Here is a 22,336-nt window from a genome sequence, read left to right on the forward strand (position 1 = left end):
TATCTGTCGGAAGTAACGGAAACTTGGCACCCTCACTCACGAGACTTCAAATAATACATAAGTAACCTTTCGCGTTCGTAGAAATGTTTTCGCCTCAGAAAAAAAAGCGGTGCATTACTATCTGGGCAACCCTCGTAATTCGTTTCCAACGTAAATCGATTCCGCATTAACGCATTAGCATATCTACCAAGTTTCGCTGCTATACGAAAACTACAACCCACACTGGACCTCCGTGAATAGCTGCACTTTAATTATAACCAGCCGGTAATGTTACTTGTACGCCCAGCCAGCCGATTGCGTTAACGCGCCGCTTCCTTGCTTCGGGGAGGCGAACCTGCCCCGTATCGAATCCGCCTCACGGATTAACGACTGGGTGTGGTGTGCCGGCCAACCTGAGTGTGGTTTTTAGTAGGTTTCTGACATTCATCTAGGCAAATACCTGGTTAATACCCCCTTCCCGCTTCAGATACACGCTACGCAAACATTTAGAAAACGTTATCACACTTGAATATGAGATTTACCCTAGACGCAACAGACTGCATACCGGAATTCCGTGTCGAGGCGAGTGGTGGCATCACGAAGGGCATTCGACTAACAGCTGTCACTGACATTGCCAAGAACCGTATAACAACGTCAACTCCGTTGAGGAACTGGAAAAAGCAAGAAAGAAAAGAAGAAGAAGAGCAATAAACGTTGCGTGTAAAAGGCACTAGGAGCCCATTCCCTGGCCGAGAAAACGCAGATATTGCATAGTCCGCCAGGCGATTGTAGCCTGTTATCGGCGGTTAACTAGAGAACAGTAACCGTTTTGAGAGTGGCTCGTGTACAAAAGTGAACTATCGATCACAGACAGTGGATTAACGCGCTGCCCACGTGGTAGTCCGAGTGCAGCTGAACATTCTTGGTGCCTCACTGATGCTCACGGTTTTCCATCGACAATTGAAGAAGAGAAATGTAACAGGTATTTGCTAGACAGTCCCCACGTGACAAATGAATTAAAGATTAACAGGCGCCGGCCGGGGTGGCCGAGCGGTTCTAGGCGTTTCAGTTTGGAACCGCGCGACCGCTACCGTCACAGGTTCGAATCCTGGCTCGGGCATGGATGTGTGTGATGTCCTTAGGTTAGTTAGGTTTAAGTAGTTCTGAGTTCTAGGGGACTGATGACCTCAGATGTTAAGTCCCATAGTGCTCAGAGCCATTTGAACCAATTTGACTAACAGACAGTGAACACTACGCTATCATGTGTGTCTGTCTATATAATAATTCACATAAAGAATAATGAATATTACTGAATGTAATTACATAGGGGACGCAAAAGACTCTAAATACACAAGCAATTGTTCTAAAATTCACATGGGGAGTAACCCAGCTTTTACCTTCAGCTTGCTGTGGTGAGTATGCAGGATGTTTCAGAAAGACATACAGAATTTTTGTGGAATTATTATAATGAAACGTAGTCGAATTATAATAGGTGATGGTGAGGAAATTAGAAAAGGAAATGAGCCATAAAATTAGTAGATCAGCTTTGTTGTTTGGATGAAAGTCAGTGACGATACCTGAAGTAGAAGGTATGTAAAATACAGACTGACAATAGCACGAATAACATTTATGAAAAAGGGAGTTTTATTTAATTCACGTTGCATCTTGTGAACTCTGCGGCCATTAATGATAGTTGGAAACGAAGCAATCAACCACAAATACTTGTTAAAATATTTTATTTCAGTGCAGCAACTATTTTGGGGCTACCATGCCCATCTTCAGATGCCTTGTGATGCAGTGTAAACAAAAGCATGAAGTGTAAAGCACATGTGTTACATTCAACACTGACGTTAAGAATTTTATGACGTGTGGTCAATAGCTCATATAAATTTAAATATTACGAAGTATATCCTGAATGTATGTCTGGAGTATAGCACTGTACTGGAGTGGAACGTGGATGATAAGCGGTTCAGACAAGAAACTTTTCAGACGAAGTCCTACAGGAGAACGCTGATGTGTAGATGGGTAGATCGGATAACTAATGAGGCGGAACTGAATAGACTTAGCGATAATTTTTAATGTGACACAACTTGACTAAAAGAAGGTATCGTTTAGTAGAACACACCCTGAAACATCAGGAAATCGTTAATTTGGTAACTGGGGAAATGTAAGAGATAAAAATTGTAGAGGGAGATCAAGATTTGAACACTGTAGGCAGCTTACAAGGGATCTAAGATGCAGCAGTTATGCAGATGTTTTCATAGGATGGACTAACACGGTAAGCTCCATCAAACCATCTTTGAGATGTAGACCACAACAACAACAGGACGTATATAGATAATAATTTTGAGCGAATGAGTGTGGGATTTCCTATGTGTAATAAGGGTAACGTCAAAACGTTATTGTACCGTCTATTTGTTACATATCTGTTGTTCCAGAGTTGAGTGTTTGACAGTTTAGCTTAATTAATTTTTGATTATATGCGCATCCCCTCAAACCAAGTCTGTATATGTGATGCATATCCCTGAAGACAAATATGAGTCTTGATTCAGTTTTACCGCATTGAGACCAACTGATGTTTTAGAATTTGACTGTAGCTGAAAGCGTTTTTCAATCATGTGCTTGTACGTAATAAAATCACTGTTTTGGAGTGAATAAGATACCGTGTACCGTAAGTGTTATATAACGACAATCCATTTACAGAGCGTTCGGAAACTCCCGTTAAAAACTTCTAGTAGTTGTAGAGGGGACTGAGTAGACAATATTTTGAATTGGAACCCATGTCCGGAAACGTATCGTTTCTGTGCTAGAGCCGTTTGGAAACATGTTTGATAAGTAGGTATGCAACAGTGTAGCCATGGTGGGAGGGCTTACGTCGGATTAGCTGATGTCATTTGGCGTCTGTCCTACCTCTGACCTTGTTCGAAACTCATTCGCGTGTATGCGGATGTTAGAACAACATGGTTGAGTGCACATCTGCAGGATACACCGACATAATCCTTCGCAATGCCGAAGCTCACGATAATCGAAGAGCTGCTCGTCGGCTTTACGAAGCTCGTTATCCCCTACTTATGACTCCGCCCTATACCATTTCCGCCACAATTACGCAACGATTTCGAGAAAGGGGTACTATCACCGTCATCGGGCGTGACTGTGGTGCTCCAAGGAAACGACGCCGAACACCCGAAGTGGAAGGGGCCGTACTGCATCACGTTGAAGCGAATCCGTTAACGAGTGCGTGAGCAATTTCTTTGGTTATTAATGAATAGAATTGTAAAACAAATGATATACCGGATCACGTCTAATAAATTACCTGTAAAAGGCATCACGTTACCAATATGTTTTGAAATGATTGTAGCTCGGAAACGGTAGGTTTCCGGACATGGGTTCCTGTTCAAAGTGTTATGTACTCAGTACCGTCTGCAAGTCCTAGATGATTGTTACAGGAATTTCCGAACAACCTCTTGTTATTGTGGTCTTCAGTCCAGATACTGGGGCCGGCCGCGGTGGCCATGCGGTTCTAGGCGCTCAGTCAGGAACCGCGCGACTGCTACGGTCGCAGGTTCGAATCCTGCCTCGGGCGTGGATGTGTGTCATGTCCTTAGGTTAGTTAGGTTTAAGTAGTTCTAAGTTCTAGGGGACTGATGACCACAGATGTTAAGTCCCATAGTGCTCAGAGCCATTTGAAACATTTGAACCAGATACTGGTTTGATGCAGCTCTCCATGCTACTCTATCTTGTGTCAGCCTCTTCATATCCGAATAAATACTGCAACCTATATCCTTTTGACTATGCTTACTGTATTCATTTCTTGCTCTCCCTCTACGATTTTTACCCTCCAAGCTTCCTTCCAATATTAAATTGGCGATCCCTTGATGCCTCAGAGCGTGTCCTACCAACCGATCCCTTCTTCTACTCAAGTTATACCACATATTTCTCTTCTCCCCCATTCTATTCAGTATCTCCTCATTAGTTACGTGATCTACCCATCTAATCTTCAGCATTATTCTACAGCACCACATTTCGAAAGCTTCTATTTTCTTCTTGTCCAAACTGTTTATCGTCCATGTTTCTCTTCCATACATGGCTACACTCCGTACAAATACTTTCAGAAAAGATTTTCTGACACTTATATGTATACTCGATCTTAACAAATTTCTCTTCTTCAGAAACGCATTCCTTGCTATAGCCAGTCTACATTTTATGTCTTCTCTACTTCGACAGTCATCAGTTATTTTGCTTCACAAATAGAAAAACTCATTTACTACTTTAAGTGTTTCATTTGCTAATCTAATTCCCTCTGTGTCACCTGATTTTATTCGACTACATTCCATTATCCTCGTTTTCCTTTTGTCCTCCTTTCAAGACACTGTCCAACCCATCCAGCTGCTCTTCCAGGTCCTTTGATGTCTCTGACAGAGTTACAATGTCATCGGCAAACCTCAAAGTTTTTATTTCTTCTCCATGAATTTTAATTCCTACTCCAAGTTTTTCTTTTGTTTCCTTTACTGCTTTCTCAATATACAAATTCAATAACATCGGGAATAGGCTACAGCCCTGTCTCACTCCCTTCTCAGCCACTGTTTCCCTTTCGTGCCCCTCGACTCTAATAACTGCCATATGGTTTCTGTAAAAAATATAAATAGCCTTTCGCTACCTGCATTTTACGCCGCCACATTCAGAATTTGAAAGAGAGTATTCCAGTCAACATTGTCAAAAGCTTTCTCTAAGTCTACAAACGCTATAAACGTAGGTTTGCCTTTCCTTAACCTATCTTCTAAGATAAGTCGTAGGGTCAATATTGCCTCCAGTGTTCAAACATTTCTAAGGAATCCAAACTGATCTTCCCCGAGGTCGGCTTCTACCAGTTTTTCCATTCGTCTGTAAAGAATTCGTGTCAGTATTTTGCAACCGTGACTTATTAAACTGATATTCGGTAATTTGTACATCGGTCAACACCTACTTTCTTTGGTAGTGGAATTATTATATTCTTCTTGAAGTCTGAGGGTATTTCGCCGGTCTCATACATCTTGCTCACCTGATGGAAGAGTTATGTCATGTAGTTCTAATGGAATGTTTCCTACTCCCGGCGCCTTGTGACTTAGCGTCGCGGGTGGCCTATGCCACAAGTCGCAGGAGCTACATCGGCGAACGCCACCATTGCAATTCCGAGCGGATGCCTAGCCGGCAGACAGCAGTGCTATCGCTACAGGAGGGCGCCGTCAGCGCGGAGCTACTCACTTCTGCAGGGTCAAATGCGCGAAAATAGGTCTCACTTTAACCTGGCGCTTCAGTAGACTTAGGCCGGTGCGAGGTTATGGCGAGGTAGTTCTGCACGGACGTACTCTGTGCAGTTAACGCCGACTGCTGCCGCCGTTCTTCAAGCAGAACTTCTCCTGGAGTCATTCCGCGACTTGTTATCCGACGCCAGCCAATATACCGGACATCTTCTACTGTGTTGCGGTGTGTATCAGCCAGCTGTCGTCTTCGAACTACGTCGAAAACATGACTCTACAGTGTGGACCTCCTGGACTTGGTATTCGGCTCGTCATAAATGCTTTCTGTGTAACAAGACATTCTGTTCCTTGTGAACCGTTATATTGCCTTTAGAGGATGTGATTCAGTTTTCCGTGGCTAAAAGCCACTTCAAAGACAAAAACTTAATTGTGAACCGCTATTTTGTTGCGTAATTACACTCCGAAGAAGGAGAACTGAAGCTTAGTTTCGTTTTAATAAGCATAATTTTCATTGTCTACCTGGACTTTTTATCTGCGCCACCACCGCTTGGGCCATTTCAATGCGTAGACTTTAATTTATTCCATGGAACATATTTCTTATTTTTCAAATAAATCTTGCTATTCTCTCTGAGTTACTTCAGTACCTGAAAATTTTTAAAAATGTATTGTTTACAATAAAGCCTACACAGCAAGTTACACACTTCGAATAGCTTGTTGTTACACTGCTCACAACTGTTATAGGAATATTTAGGATAAGACAGTGATTCGTGTGACACGAGACGCAGAACACTGGAAGAAACTGTAAAAAAGAAGCACAACTCAGTTCTTACACCACGGTGCACTTTATGGTTGTAGGATGTATACTGAAAGGCGGAAACAAATACTTCATCCAAATTTCAGATATGTAGTTTTATGTCCAGTAAACAGGTACTCCAAAAGACATTGCAAGAAACTATTATACTGGATAGAAATTGAACACTTACTGCCTAAAAAGAAAACAGATGTGTACTACGCAACAAATGTACCGTACAGTTAACGAGAACGGGTCGACAATCACAACTGAAATTTAGATACGTGTTTTACGTAATCAGAAAGGCGTAGTGAAGTATGCTCTGAGAAGTGGAAGACTGATAAATCAAAATGGGCCACGTGAGCTAATACACGATGAGGTTGATGGTGTGCTTAAAGAATGAAATTCTTAAACTATACATGTAAAGAATATTGTATGGAGAAGAAGTTGTCCACAGGAAGTTGTTTAGCTTCTTTAAAAATAAAGTTACAGATATTTTATATCAGTAATCAGTCCATCCCTACAGGACAGTGAGGATCGCATGTTATTCTCTCAAAAATTTCTGACAGAATCGTCTTGATGGCTTACCTGGTTAGCACAGTGTTATGTTCATGTTATTGCGAATAACTGTGGAATCATAGAAGAGGAGAGGTTACAGCACATTATTTTATACTTCTCTCGAATAGACGTAAGGGTCTACTAAAGTTAACACCTCCCTCTGATGGATCGATCTCCATCAACAGCACCGCATGAGACAATTATAATGCTACCAGACTAACCCAGAATATCTGTGCAAGATCTGGCGATAAGAAATTTTACGCTACTGCTTTTCCCCGCTTTTCAGCCTAAATATGAACATTTATTTCACCATCAGTTTTCAAAATTGGTGTATGTATCTCGAGGTTGAGTGCTAACATGCGGAGGGTCAGGGGAAAATATCAGGTATATCGTTTTTTTTATACTGAGTTATTGCTACAGCTCGATGTAGATGTAGAGGACGGATCATGCGCATCTGTTGAGAGGATAAAACTGGAAGAAACCAAGTGAGTCCACAGATATTGGCATTCAAAGTATTACTGTAAGGAGAAAGAACCAGACAGGTCAGTTAGGGGTGCCAGGTGAAAGAAGCATGCACGTCAGTGGTGACTATTCCGGCTACGAGAGGGCAGAGCACACAGAATTCTAATGCAAACGCTTCACCATTCCTCCTCCAACACCCTACAAATTTTGTGATTCTGCTGATGGTCAACATCCAAAACTTCACTCTCTTCTCTTTCATTCATTACGTAATTCTCTATCAAATTAACAGCCTGAAGAAAATAAAAATTACATTCCCTGTGCACGGTCGTGAAAACCCTAAGGTTTTCAAGGAAATGGTAGAAGCATCCGGATGTAAGCCATCTCTTTTGATTGTGGTCAATGTTAATCAAGAATTGGAAAACATTGTTAGACACAAAGCACGTTGCAAAATGCCCTTTCAATACTCAACTGTCGAGATAATATTATATGAATCCAACTACTGCCGCAAGCTGAAACATCAAAGGACTTATCATAGAGGAGTACAAACTGGTATCATAAGGACATCATGACAACGTCTGCCAATGGATGGGTTGTTTGTAGTGCCCATACCAGCTTATATTGGTCTACATCTACATCTACATCTCCATTTATACTCCGCAAGCCACCCAACGGTGTGTGGCGGAGGGCACTTTACGTGCCACTGTCATTACCTCCCTTTCCTGTTCCAGTCGCGTATGGTTCGCGGGAAGAACGACTATCTGAAAGCCTCCGTGCGCGCTCTAATCTCTCTAATTTTACATTCGTGATCTCCTCGGGAGGTATAAGTAGGGGGAAGCAATATATTCGATACCTCATCCAGAAACGCACCCTCTCGAAACCTGGCGAGCAATCTACACCGCGATGCAGAGCGCCTCTCTTGCAGAGTCTGCCACTTGAGTTTATTAAACATCTCCGTAACGCTATCACGGTTACCAAATAACCCTGTGGCGAAACGCGCCGCTCTTCTTTGGATCTTCTCTATCTCCTCCGTCAACCCGATCTGGTACGGATCCCACACTGATGAGCAATACTCAAGTATAGGTCGAACGAGTGTTTTGTAAGCCACCTCCTTTGTTGATGGACTACATTTTCTAAGCACTCTCCCAATGAATCTCAACCTGATACCCGCCTTACCAACAATTAATTTTATTTGATCATTCCACTTCAAATCGTTCCGCACGCATACTCCCAGATATTTTACAGAAGTAACTGCTACCAGTGTTTGTTCCGCTATCATATAATCATACAATAAAGGATCTTTCTTTCTATGTATTCGCAATACATTACATTTGTCTATGTTAAGGGACAGTTGCCACTCCCTGCACCAAGTGCCTATCCGCTGCAGATCTTCCTGCATTTCGCTACAATTTTCTAATGCTGCAACTTCTCTGTGTACTACAGCATCATCCGCGAAAAGCCACATGGAACTTCCGACACTATCTACTAGGTCATTTATATATATTGTGTAAAGCAATGGTCCCATAACACTCCCCTGTGGCACGCCAGAGGTTACTTTAATGTCTGTAGACGTCTCTCCATTGATAACAACATGCTGTGTTCTGTTTGCTAAAAACTCTTCAATCCAGCCACACAGCTGGTCTGATATTCCGTAGGCTCTTACTTTGTTTATCAGGCGACAGTGCGGAACTGTATGGAACGCCTTCCGGAAGTCAAGAAAAATAGCATCTAACTGGGAGCCTGTATCTAATATTTTCTGGGTCTCATGAACAAATAAAGCGAGTTGGGTCTCACACGATCGCTGTTTCCGGAATCCATGTTGATTCCTACATAGTAGATTCTGGGTTTCCAAAAACGACATGATACTCGAGCAAAAAACATTTTCTAAAATTCTACAACAGATCGACGTCAGAGATATAGGTCTATAGTTTTGCGCATCTGCTCGACGACCCTTCTTGAAGACTGGGACTACCTGTGCTCTTTTCCAATCATTTGGAACCCTCCGCTCCTCTAGAGACTTGCGGTACACGGCTGTTAGAAGGGGGGCAAGTTCTTTCGCGTACTCTGTGTAGAATCGAATTGGTATCCCGTCAGGTCCAGTGGACTTTCCTCTATTGAGTGATTCCAGTTGCTTTTCTATTCCTTGGACACTTATTTCGATGTCAGCCATTTTTTCGTTTGTGCGAGGTTTTAGAGAACTGCAGTGCGGTCTTCCTCTGTGAAACAGCTTTGGAAAAAGGTGTTTAGTATTTCAGCTGTACGCGTGTCATCCTCTGTTTCAATGCCATCATCACCCTGGAGTGTCTGGATATGCTGTTTCGAGCCACTTCCAGAACTTGCTAGGATTTTCTGTCAAGTGGGTACATAGAATTTTACTTTCGAATTCACTGAACGCTTCACGCATAGCCCTCCTTACGCTAACTTGGACATAGTTTAGCTTCTGTTTGTCTGAGAGGTTTTGGCTGCGTTTAAACTTGGAGTGAAGCTCTCTTTGCTTTCGCAGTAGTTTCCTAACTTTGTTGTTGAACCACGGTGGGTTTTTCCCGTCCCTCACAGTTTTACTCGGCACGTACCTGTCTAAAACGCATTTTACGATTGTCTTGAACTTTTTCCATAAACACTCAACATTGTCAGTGTCGGAACAGAAATTTTCGTTTTGATCTGTTAGGTAGTCTGAAGTCTGCCTTCTATTACTCTTGCTAAACAGATAAACCTTCCTCCCTTTTTTTATATTCCTATTAACTTCCATATTCAGGGATGCTGCAACGGCCTTATGATCACTGATTCCCTGCTCTGCACTTAAAGAGTCGAAAAGTTCGGGTCTGTTTGTTATCAGTAGGTCCAAGATGTTATATCCACGAGTCGGTTCCCTGTTTAATTGCTCGAGGTAATTTTCGGATAGTGCACTCAGTATAATGTCACTCGATGCTCTGTTCCTACCACCCGTCCTAAACATCTGAGTGTCCCAGTCTATATCTGGTAAATTGAAATCTCCACCTAAGACTATAACATGCTGAGAAAATTTATGTGAAATGTATTCCAAATTTTATCTCAGTTGTTCTGCCACTAATGCTGCTGAGTCGGGAGGTCGGTAAAAGGAGCCAATTATTAACCTAGTTCGGTTGTTGAGTGTAACCTCCACCCATAATAATTCACAGGAACTATCCACTTCTACTTCACTACAGGATAAACTACTACTAACAGCGACGAACACTCCACCACCGGTTACATGCAATCTATCCTTTCTAAATACCGTCTGTACCTTTGTAAAAATTTCGGCAGAATTTATCTCTGGCTTAAGCCAGATTTCTGTACCTATAACGATTTCAGCTTCGGTGCTTTCTATCAGCGCTTGAAGTTCTGGTACTTTACCAACTTAAGTTCGACAGTTGACAATTACAATACCGATTGCAGCTTGGTCCCCGCATGTCCTGACTTTGCCCCGCACCCGTTGAGGCTGTTGCCGTTTCTGTACTTTCCCAAGGCCATCTAACCTAAAAAAAACCGCCCAGCCCACGCCACACAACCCCTGCTACCCGTGTAACCGCTTGTTGCGTGTAGTGGACTCCTGACCTATCCATCGGAACCCGAAACCCCACCATCCTATGGCGCAAGTCGAGGAATCTGCAGCCCACACGGTCGCAGAACCGTCTCAGCCTCTGATTCAGACCCTCCACTCGGCTCTGTACCAAAGGTCCGCAGTCAGTCCTGTCGACGATGCTGCAGATGGTGAGCTCTGCTTTCATCCCGCTAGCGAGACTGGCAGTCTTCACCAAATCAGATAGCCGCCGGAAGCCAGAGAGGATTTCCTCCGATCCATAGCGACACACATCATTGGTGCCTACATGAGCGACCACTTGCAGATGGGTGCACCCTGTACCCTTCATGTAATCCGGAAGGACCCTTTCCACATCTGGAATGACTCCCCCCGGTATGCACACGGAGTGCACATTGGTTTTCTTCCCCTCTCTTGCTGCCATTTCCCTAAGGGGCCCCATTACGCGCCTGACGTTGGAGCTCCCATCTACCAGTAAGCCCACCCTCTGCGACCGCCCGGATCTTGCACACTGAGGGGCAACCTCTGGAACAGGACAAGTAGCCATGTCAGGCCGAAGATCAGTATCAGCCTGAGACAGAGCCTGAAACCGGTTCGTCAGACAAACCGGAGAGGCCCTCCGTTCAGCCCTCCGGAATGTATTTCGCCCCCTGCCACACCTTGAGACGACCTCCCATTCTACCACAGGTGAGGGATCAGCCTCAATGCGGGCAGTATCCCGGGCAACCACAGTCGTAGTCCGTTCGGGGGATGCGTGGGACGAGCTGGCCGTCCCCGACAAACCCCCATCCGGACCCCCACAGTGATGCCCATTGGCAACAGCCTCAAGCTGTGTGACCGAAGCCAACACTGCCTGATGCTGGGAGCGAAGCGATGCCAATTCAGCCTGCATCCGAACACAGCAGTTGCAGTCCCTATCCATGCTAAAAACTGTTTTGCAAAGAACGTCTGAACTAATGTTCAGAGAGCACAAACAAATCGACAAAATTTAATCGGTTATTAAAATACAAGATTGCCTAGTAAATGCAGTAATGCTGCTACTTGCGCTCTGCTGACACTGCTCGGCGGCGGAAGGAGACTACGCGATTTTACACTATTCTGGTACTAAAACGCGATGCTACAACTCTCAAATACTATAATACGGTCGAAATTTATGAATTAAACAATGCAAGTACCAAAAACACGCAAAGAAATTAAGAATTAAACTATGTAACAAATGAGTGAGCTAGGAGTATACGCCTTGCTGCTGCAGCTGCTTATCCAACGGCGGCAGGGAGCACACTGACTGTGACCAACCGACACTGGCCGTTCAAAACAAAAACAGAAGACAAACGACTACGCGAATTTACACTATTCAGGTACTAAAACGCGATGCTACAACTCTCAAATACTATAATACCCCCGAAATTTATAAATTAAACAATGCAAGTACCAAAAACACGCAAAGAAATTAAGAATTAAACTATGTAACAAATGAGTGTGCTAGGAGTATACGACTTGCAGCTGCAGCTGCTTATCCAACGGCGGCAGGGAGCACGCTATTTAGCGTCTGGAGAGAACTGGTATGTTTAGCTTCATAATTCCTTACTTGTCTATTGCACAATAACTTTGCAACTAACTTCTGTTCGCTGTATTCTAACGCAAAGAATTCAATTATTTATTCAAGATCTTCCAGTTGACAGGCTAAAATACACTCCTGGAAATGGAAAAAAGAACACATTGACACCGGTGTGTCAGACCCACCATAGTTGCTCCGGACACTGCGAGAGGGCTGTACAAGCAATGATCACACTCACGGCACAGCGGACACACCAGGAACCGCGGTGTTGGCCGTCGAATGGCGCTAGCTGCGCAGCATTTGTACACCGCCGCCGCCAGTGTCAGCCAGTTTGCCGTGGCATACGGAGCTCCATCGCAGTCTTTGACACTGGTAGCATGCCGCGACAGCGTGGACGTGAACCGTATGTGCAGTTGACGGACTTCGAGCGAGGGCGTATAGTGGGCATGCGGGAGGCCGGGTGGACGTACCGCCGAATTGCTCAACACGTGGGGCGTGAGGTCTCCACAGTACATCGATGTTGTCGCCAGTGGTCGGCGGAAGGTGCACGCGCCCGTCGACCTGGGACGCACGGATGCACGCCAAGACCGTAGGATCCTACGCAGTGCCGTAGGGGACCGCACCGCCACTTCCCAGCAAATTAGGGACACTGTTGCTCCTGGGGTATCGCCGAGGACCATTCGCAACCGTCTCCATGAAGCTGGGCTACGGTCCCGCACACCGTTAGGCCGTCTTCCGCTCACGCCCCAACATCGTGCAGCCCGCCTCCAGTGGTGTCGCGACAGGCGTGAATGGAGGGACGAATGGAGACGTGTCGTCTTCAGCGATGAGAGTCGCTTCTGCCTTGGTGCCAATCTAGGTCGTATGCGTGTTTGGCGCCGTGCAGGTGAGCGCCACAATCAGGACTGCATACGACCGAGGCACACAGGGCCAACACCCGGCATCATGGTGTGGGGAGCGATCTCCTACACTGGCCGTACACCACTGGTGATCGTCGAGGGGACACTGAATAGTGCACGGTACATCCAAACCGTCATCGAACCCATCGTTCTACCATTCCTAGACCGGCAAGGGAACTTGCTGTTCCAACAGGACAATGCACGTCCGCATGTATCCCGTGCCATCCAACGTGCTCTAGAAGGTGTAAGTCAACTACCCTGGCCAGCAAGATCTCCGGATCTGTCCCCCATTGAGCATGTTTGGGACTGGATGAAGCGTCGTCTCACGCGGTCTACACGTCCAGCACGAACGCTGGTCCAACTGAGGCGCCAGGTGGAAATGGCATGGCAAGCCGTTCCACAGGACTACATCCAGCATCTCTACGATCGTCTCCATGGGAGAATAGCAGCCTGCATTGCTGCGAAAGGTGGATATACACTGTACTAGTGCCGACATTGTGCATGCTCTGTTGCCTGTGTCTATGTGCCTGTGGTTCTGTCAGTGTGATCATGTGATGTATCTGACCCCAGGAATGTGTCAATAAAGTTTCCCCTTCCTGGGACAATGAATTCACGGTGTTCTTATTTCAATTTCCAGGAGTGTATAAAGATCTGAAAAGCCTGATTGAGTTTTTTCACCCTGATACTGTGAAGTTTATTGACCAGCTCCACAACTAAATATACATGATATGAGTACTATTGCTGTGTTATCACAACCAGAATTTCGTTTGGTGGTGATTATTATGGAATTATTGCGTCTCTTTCGCTTTATTTACTTGTCTCTTTCCCCTTAGAGAGGAAATTATTCATTCTGTGAACACTCGAGATGCCATTAATGCTATTTCAGCATTCGATGAAGCCAAAATGTTTAATTTTTGTCATAAAATGTATTGTATGCTCCTATATATTGATATAATTACAGTTGAAATGCGAAGTGGCCGAGCGGTTAAAGGCGCTACAGTCCGGAACCGCACGACCGCTACGGTCGCAGGTTCGAATCCTGCCTCGGGCATGGATGTGTGTGATGTCCTTAAGTTAGTTAGGTTTAATTAGTTCTAAGTTCTAGGGGACTTATGACCACAGCAGTTGAGTCCCATAGTGCTCAGAGCCATTTGAACCATTTGAACAGTTGAAATATTAAATACGCTTTTTCTCGGGTTTCATAAAATTTGCTTGAGCTGATTCTTTCCCCTAGCCCTTCGCATTAGTATGCCTTTGACACATCGACTACGAAACAAGCCTTTGGAAATTTATGAATTAGAATTAAAAAAAAACACGATAATGTAACGATTGGTAACACTATAATGTCTGAAGTTGTGTAAGTGGGTAACCTACGTTGTTTAAGAAGTCCAGAATATGTTTTTATCATTGAAATTCTCGTGAATATGTAACCCCAAAATGCTCAGATTGCTCATTAATTATCAAATCTGCGCAATAGCCAAACTTTCTCATTAGTGTTGGACCATTTGTTGTGCTGAGTGCATAAACAGTTATATTTAATTAAGAGGAAGATTGTTAACAGAAAGACAGTTGAAATACGTTATTTCCAATTTATTCACGTGTTTTATATGTGTTGGGATTGTATAGAACACTCACATCATCTGCAGAAACGATTAATTCCACTTGTAGTTCATTAAATAGATCATTAACGTTTGTGCAAAATAATAATGGACCTAATTCTGAACCTTGTGGACCTACATTAATTTATTTCCACCAAATAAATGTTTGCTATCTCGGCAATATAGGAAATCGGCGTGTGAAGTGCAGTATCATGCAAACGCGCGGGACTCGGTGCAGTACCTGCAGCTGCGGCGATGGTGGACTCTGAGGAGGCGGCGACGCGCTTCCGCTTGTCCAGGCTGCTGTCGCCGCCTGTGGGAGCTGCGCGGCCGGCGTCTGGGGCACGGCTGGCGTCCGGCAGCGCCGCAGACAGCGCCGGCGCCGTCGGTTTCTCTGCAAGACCAGCATACGTGAAACGCATAGCCTCACTGTTACCATTCAGATTCACGTGATAACATATCGACAAATGGAAGGTCTATAGAGAAGCGCATAGATGAGTAATCATAAATATATATCCAGTGTTGCTACAGACATCTAGACTGATGTGTAAGGAGATACTGAGAATCAAGTCTATCCACATATATGCTCTGCAAACTACAACAAAATGCGTAGCGTGTAGTATTTCTTAGTGCATCACACGCCGTAATTCAAAATGATATAAGAACGAAATGAAGCACTGACTCCATATAACTTAAATTATCTTGATGTGCTAGTAGATCATCCAGCATTGGGTGATTATTTTTTATATCTCCCCTTTCCCACCCCCTACTCACCAGTAGGAGTGCATTGTCACTGGGACTGTCACTTACCAGACAAGGACACAGAGGCCCTTAGTATATGATACTAATATGAGCTGTTATGAATTATTTCGTCATTCCCACCTTTCACGACTACCCCCGCTTGTGGGTGAGAGATCTGTCTCATGCTCGACTATTTTTCCAGGTAGTAAGGGATAAGTTTAGTTAGTTTGCTCGAAATTTTATGTGTGTTTCATAGTTACAATTACGTATCAGTTTCTTCCTCCCATACTGCCACTCTCTCGTCAGAAGCGCTTTGGTTGTCATAACCCGATGGTATTTTTTTCTGAGTAAGTCAATGTGTTATACATGTGACTGACTTTGTTCCCAGCGTTCCAGTACTACGCGTTGCATGTCATCCCTGAGCTTCCAATGGACTTAGGGTAGTAGTCGAAGACACAATGATAGTTATGGATTCCTTGAGCAGTCTGTCTGCGTACCTTCATGCCTGATGTCTTCCCCGACGACGATATCATCTTCCAGCAGAATAAGTGCCTCTAACGCAACGTCATAAATGTGATACAGCAGTATGAGGACCAGGGACGATTTCAAGCCAAAGTGACACAAAACGCTACTTGTGGTACCAAGCTGCAAGATTTCTATACAGGAAGTATTACAAGTAGTAGTGGCCACCTGGCGCATTAAGCTGAGAGGGGTGCTAAGTGTAAGATTTGTACACAGTGCCTGCCACAGTCAGTAGCGAAAACTAACACGGATGAAAGTGTACAAGGAAAAAGGAGATTGCTCATAAGCCGACTGTGTGGAAGAATGTTTTCAAACCGGCCCTGTTGATGAACATGATAGCGGACTCACGTTGATGTCTTGGCCACCAAATTCCTCTGATCAGAACCCGATGGAACACATCCGAGGTACTGCGCATTGCGTGACTTGTACGGAAACCCATCAAGGAATTGTCGAATCCATGCTGTATTGCATTCCGAAGGTGGACTTGCACCGAAAATATTGCGGAAATGTAAAGTGCTTTTGCCGTAGGGTTTTCGCAGAATGGATTGGTAGTCAGGGGCTGTTTTAATACATCCTGATAGATTAAGTCTGCGTGGGGAGATCAATCGATAAGAGTATTGCTTACGGGCAATAAGGTTCTGGGATCGAGTCGCGGCCTGGCAAACTTTTAATCTACTTGGAAGTTTTAGAAGCATAGCCATAGTTTTTACGCTATATGGCCCACAGCTTTTGGGAAGAAGCTGCGTATGATTCTATCTTCTCCAGTCTAGGCCGTACATTTTTGACTAGTGTTTCCGAAGAAATAGGGCATCTAATGTTCAGGAGGTGTCCTCAAAATGTAAATGATAAATTGAGGAAGTTACACAAAGAATAATAAATTTCATTACCCTTTTATAACGTGCGAATGAGAGTCCACACATGTCTGAATAGCCCATCTATTACTATATTCTCCGTAATTGCCACTGAAGTTGAGGAAACTGCTAATCTGCACCATCTTACCCATACCCCCTACCAGAAACAATTAGCTCAGGCGTTTAAAGGTACGGCCCTGATGCCTGGAAGAGAGGTAACCATACCGGCTAAACTGCGCAACTGATTGCCATCCTCATAACGTAGAAACATTAGACGTACAGTGCTGTTTCACTAAGAATGTAGTGAAGGAATGCAAACTCGAAAATCATATTGGCAACTATTATGAATTGCAACCATGGACAAAAGTTGATGTGTAGGCCTGTTGCTGATTACGAAAAACTGTGTGCAATGATTCATCCTGAGGTCCATCTGCCAAAGTCTATGAAGCTGATTTTATGCGACGCAGTTGGTGAAGCGATAGTAACAGCGGTTCCAAGAAGGAAGTGCATGCTTTTAATGTAACGCAAGACGTGGACAACAAGCAAAAACTAAGAGCTCAATACTGACCAACGGGTGATGTGAGCCTGTGTGACGGTGAGCCACGTAGAAACGTAGTCAGCTTGAACCATCCCACAGTGTATAAAATTATCAAAAACATACTTAATATTGCAACATGGTGGCCCAACTGTCTCAAACCTGACTAAAAGGCCCACAAAAAATGGAAGCTGGCTGCAGCGTGTGACGTTGCAAGTCTGGAGTAAGTCGACAATTTGATAAAATTTTGTAACATGTATTTCTAATTAAGCACGAAATCTTTTTAATATATGAAAAGACGAAGTAAGACGTAAGGGCGCAACCGTGCATTGAGCAGAATGCGTCTAGCTATCTGGTCAGTAGTTTTGAGTGAGTATACTCGAATGCAGTTACTGTTGAAGGATTCTACAAGATATATCTGGAAAGTTCGGTGAATAGCCTTAGAAAATAAAGAAAACAAGAGTTACAAACAAAACACCTTTACTGGCCTCCAAAGTAATGACTACTAGCTACAATACACTTCTAACATCGGTTGCAATGCTGTTGGAAACTGTAAGCAAACTCTTCTTGTGGAATTGCTCGAAACATCGTGCTCACGCGTCGCTGGATATCCACAACGTCTACTAATGTTTGTCAGGAATAGTACTCAAATGTCTTCGCTTATCTTCAACTCTTTCGCTCTCATTCTGAAAGATAGCCCCTGATCATCCGCAAGTGTCCGTTACCATAGTGTCATTGCAAAATGACGCGCGCTAACGTGAAGTTTTGCTTCAAATTAGGGAAAAGGCGACGGAGACTCACGGAATGTTAGGACAAGTGCGCGGTGTTGAAGTGGTGAGTAAGAAGTGTATATTGAGTGGTTTGAACGCTTTAAGGACGGAAAGGACGGTGTCGAGGATGAGGTGCGTTCGGTTCAACTCGCAAAATCCCAGACAACATTGAACGAGTGCGACGGATGCTCGCGGATAATCCGCATCTGTCTTTATGAATGAGAGCAGAAGAGTTGAAGTTAAGCAGAGACAGTGAAAGTACTATTCTTCACGAACATTCGCAGACGTTGCGGATATCCAACAACGTGTGACCAAGTTGCTTCGAGCGATTCCACAAGAAGTATTTGCTGCCAGTTTCCAACGGCATTACGATCAGCGTCAGAAGGGAATTGTAGCTAAAGGTGATTACTTTGAAGATCTGTAAAGCTATTTTATTTATAATACTTGTTTCCTTTGTTTTATGAGACCGTTCATCGAACTTTTCAGACGCACCTTGTATTAATGCCCCTTGAATACAGGTACCGTTGTTTAGTCCAGACCTTTTTTGTATCAACAAATATTCATGTAGCTGGCTATTCTTTAAGAGGAAACTGTTTAGATTTTGAGTGCCATTAAAATACCATCAAATTTGGTATCCGTTATACACACTCATGCGTTCGGAACGATGAGCCAAACTAACATCCTTATGGTTCAAGCTATGCCGGTCCCATGGTCATAAATTGCGATGCTGGACTGAAACGGAAGAAACCGTAAAACGGTGAACTATGGGAAGTTATCTTCTGTCAAGCATCTTACAGCGGTTTGTTTAGTGTACGTGTACATGTAGATGTAGATGAATACAGTGCAAACAGAACTTGCAAAACTGAATTTTTCAAATCTGTAAATACTCCCGTTTCAAGTGGTGAAGGAGGTAGATTGTTTTCGAACATCCCTCACCCCGTTAGGCGAACAATAAGCGTTTCTGATCGGAAATGTAACTGGAAACGAGAGTAACATTCACTAAATCTTACGAAAGCCTGTGATACGGAAGCGTCTGATTGGTACCCGTAATATGTTTTTTCCTTGTTTCTGTCGGAGAGAGAGGACTTAGACCAGACTGAAGGACATGCTTCAATGCCAGTCGGAAATCAAAGATACCGGCACAACTAAAAAAATACCATTGGTCCTGCTGGTAACAGGAGAGTTAGCAAGGCATCAGCTACAGTTGGCACTAATTACTTCTTCGGCAGTGAACGCGTGAAATAACACCCTCGCAGTTCTGACAAACAGTCAGCTACTTGTAATTACTTCCTGCGTCGAAATGGACACGTAGAAGTCGCATTTTCATTTCCACGAAAGACGCAGTCTGTCGTCTGTACACAGGTCGCGCAGTTTTACGAATAGTGATTTAAAAGCTCATGGCGCCTAACATATTAGGTTTGCATCCTCGAATAGTGGTGTTCAAACTGCTGTCCAGCCAACTTGATTTAGATTTTATGTAGTATGTTCCGTTCTGTTTCTCAATGGAAACCAGAGTTCAGAATTTTCAGTTAAGTAACATAGGCTCAAGTCATAGGAAAATGCTAAAAAATTTCATTCTATTCTGTTACCTTGTAAAATTAACCGAATGGTGTTGATACATGATGCCAAAAATAGCTGAAGCTTGGAACAGTGGACGTTGGCTCCAAGGTCGTAATTCAGACTTAATCTGTGCTAGCGAAGGAATAAAATTGCTCAACAGTGTAAGGAGAGCGCAGCACCCCTGTGCCTTTAACACAGAACAGGCCCATTGTACAATTAACCCCACGAGAAACAGTATTCAAGGAGATGGCAAAAGCGATGATTCAAAGCAAAATACATATCTTAAGAGCTATTGCGACTTCTTCATTTTCGATAGTGTGAAACAAATGTCCCTTTTCTCTCCATATTTTGCGAGGAGGTGGTGCGGACCAAAACAAAGAAAAACTGTCAAGCACACAAGAGTTCTAAAATGCACATCGTAAGAGCTATGACTACTTGTTCTGTAGAAGAAATGTGTTTCTCAGTAGCGAAGGTGAACAACTGTTCACAGCTCTTAAGTTTTGCACTTTAGAGCCTACATTTATTGAAAATTTTTTTCTTGCTTCGCCTCCTATTATCATCTCTCGAACTATGGGAAGAGAAGATGAAGAAGTGCTCGTAGCTCTGAAGACACGCATTTCAGAGCCTACGTTTGCTATATTTTTTTTACTTCGAATGATCTTTCCTGTCATATCCCTGAATATTGGCCATTCACCCTGTGACGCTCAGTAAGCCAGGTGTTTTTTAACTTTAGTCTCCATGGCTACATATTTCCATATATGAACTAATTTGAAGGTAGGTGGTTTTGTTTAATTCGCTATGTACTTCGAACATACTCTAGCACAAATTTGACCATGAAACGGCGCGGGAGTGCGTGGTACTGACAGGAGCTTTAGCAGACAGCGAACCAAAAACGTTGGGACTCTGTCCTTAAATATCTAGGCGTGTGTGGAATGACCATATAAAACATAGCAAAAGAAGATGAGAGACTAATATTCACAGGAAATGTAATTTATCTCACAAAGAAGTGGCTTACAAGGCACTTATTCGTCCGATTCTTGAGTATTGTTCATTGGACTGGGGCCGTTGGCGAGTAGGTCTGATAGAAGAGTTAGAGAAGATCCAACATAGAACAGTGCGTCCGTCACGGGATCGCTTAGTCCGTGGGAGAGCTTTACAGAGATGCCCAACAAACACCAGCGGCAGACGTGTCAAGAGAGCCGTTGTGCATCACGGACAGGTTTACTATTGAAAGAGTCAGGAAGAGTCGGAAAACATATTAGTTCCTCCCACATACGTCTCGGAAAATGACCACAATAATAAAATTCGAAAAAGTAGAGCTACTACAGAGGGTTACCGACAGTAATTCTTCCCATTTGCCATTCGCAAATGCAACATGGGAGGGGGAATCATTTAGTGGAACCTGAAATATCCTTCGCAACACACCGTCAGGTGGCTGCGGATTATTGACGCAGATGTAAATGTAGTTGAAGAGTTCGACGTGTCCAAAATAAGGCTTACTAACTGACCCCATATGTTACCGTTAATGAAGTATTGCTAAACGGATAAACCTGTGGTCGCGTGAGCGAAAATAGAACACAAATGTACAAGAGACTAGTAATCTCATAGCTGTCATCACATTTTAAAAAACAAAAAAAAGCTAGGGCTAAAGAAAGTATAAATCGGCAGTTTTAGACTATATGAGAGCAGATCAGGTTCATTGCTTCAAAAGCAAGACAGTGGGTCTTTGAATTTCTAAGTAAATTATTACAGGCTAAGCAAACAGCAAATGTTTCGAATAATTGTCCTTCTAAAGTCAAGCACAGATACATCAGATTTTAAAAGCTACAACCGGTATCAGTAGTTTGTGACATGTGTAAGATATACGAGAGGATTATTCTTGAGTGTATGACACAGAATGTAGAAGATCATCTTACGCCGAAACAACCACGTCTCAAATGTGGAAGATACTGCTAATTCTCAGCCCGTACATGGCGGACGACTTCGAGTGACAATATTACCACAGAATGGTACTTAACAACCTCTGCAGTTCCTCATGAGGAAAGATCAAGGGAAAGACCTTCCTAAATGTATCGTCCTTTTGACTACCCTGTTAAGCATATTCACGAAGCCCCAAGTCCTCTTAAACAGACGGCTTCAGCTAGCTACAGACCTTACGTTAGAAATTCCGTGCAACGATTTTCAGACCACTTAAAGACACAGATAACTGCATTTCTTGATATTCAGATACGCTGATGAGTCAAAACATTATGACCACCGTCCACCGCAAGACTGAATGCCGCCTATTGGCGTTGCGTGCGGGTGATGCGGTAAGGAAAGTAGAAGGACTTTCAATATGCAATGCAACACTTTTTTCTCGACTAATTTCGGCTGAAAAATTGCAGAATTTATTGTGAGATATCGTGGAATATTCTCGCTTTATCCCCTGTAGTTTCATGAAGTTCCGATAGGTGGTGGCGTTATACGTAGCCTTCAAAATGAGATCTGTAACGGAAGTGCGTTCCAGTCAAAGAGCTTTCATTGTTTTGGTGGAGAACCAGAGAGTCTCAGGTATTCGTAGGTGCTTGCAGAATGTCTACAGCGACCTGACAGTGAGCAAAAGCACGGTGAGTTGTTGGGCGGGGCATCTCTCATCATCCCAACAAAGTCGAGCAAACCTGTCGCATGTCCCGCGTGCCGGCCGAACGCACACAACTACGAGTTCTGCAGTTTAGAACGTCTGG

At 43.7% G+C, this 22,336-nt stretch overlaps 1 protein-coding gene across 1 annotated transcript in view; it reads right to left on the bottom strand.

Moving 5' to 3' along the window:
* The window catches only part of LOC124545053 (lachesin-like), a 394,440-nt gene that overhangs the window by 83,038 nt on the left and 289,066 nt on the right, over nt 1-22,336 (bottom strand). The window contains exon 7 of the mRNA XM_047123847.1: nt 14,876-15,028. Within this exon, the coding sequence (XP_046979803.1) occupies nt 14,876-15,028 (153 nt within the window). The remainder of the gene's footprint in view (nt 1-14,875; nt 15,029-22,336) is intronic.

Source organism: Schistocerca americana, chromosome 1 (genome assembly GCF_021461395.2).
Source record: "Schistocerca americana isolate TAMUIC-IGC-003095 chromosome 1, iqSchAmer2.1, whole genome shotgun sequence".
Lineage (NCBI taxonomy): Eukaryota > Metazoa > Arthropoda > Insecta > Orthoptera > Acrididae > Schistocerca > Schistocerca americana.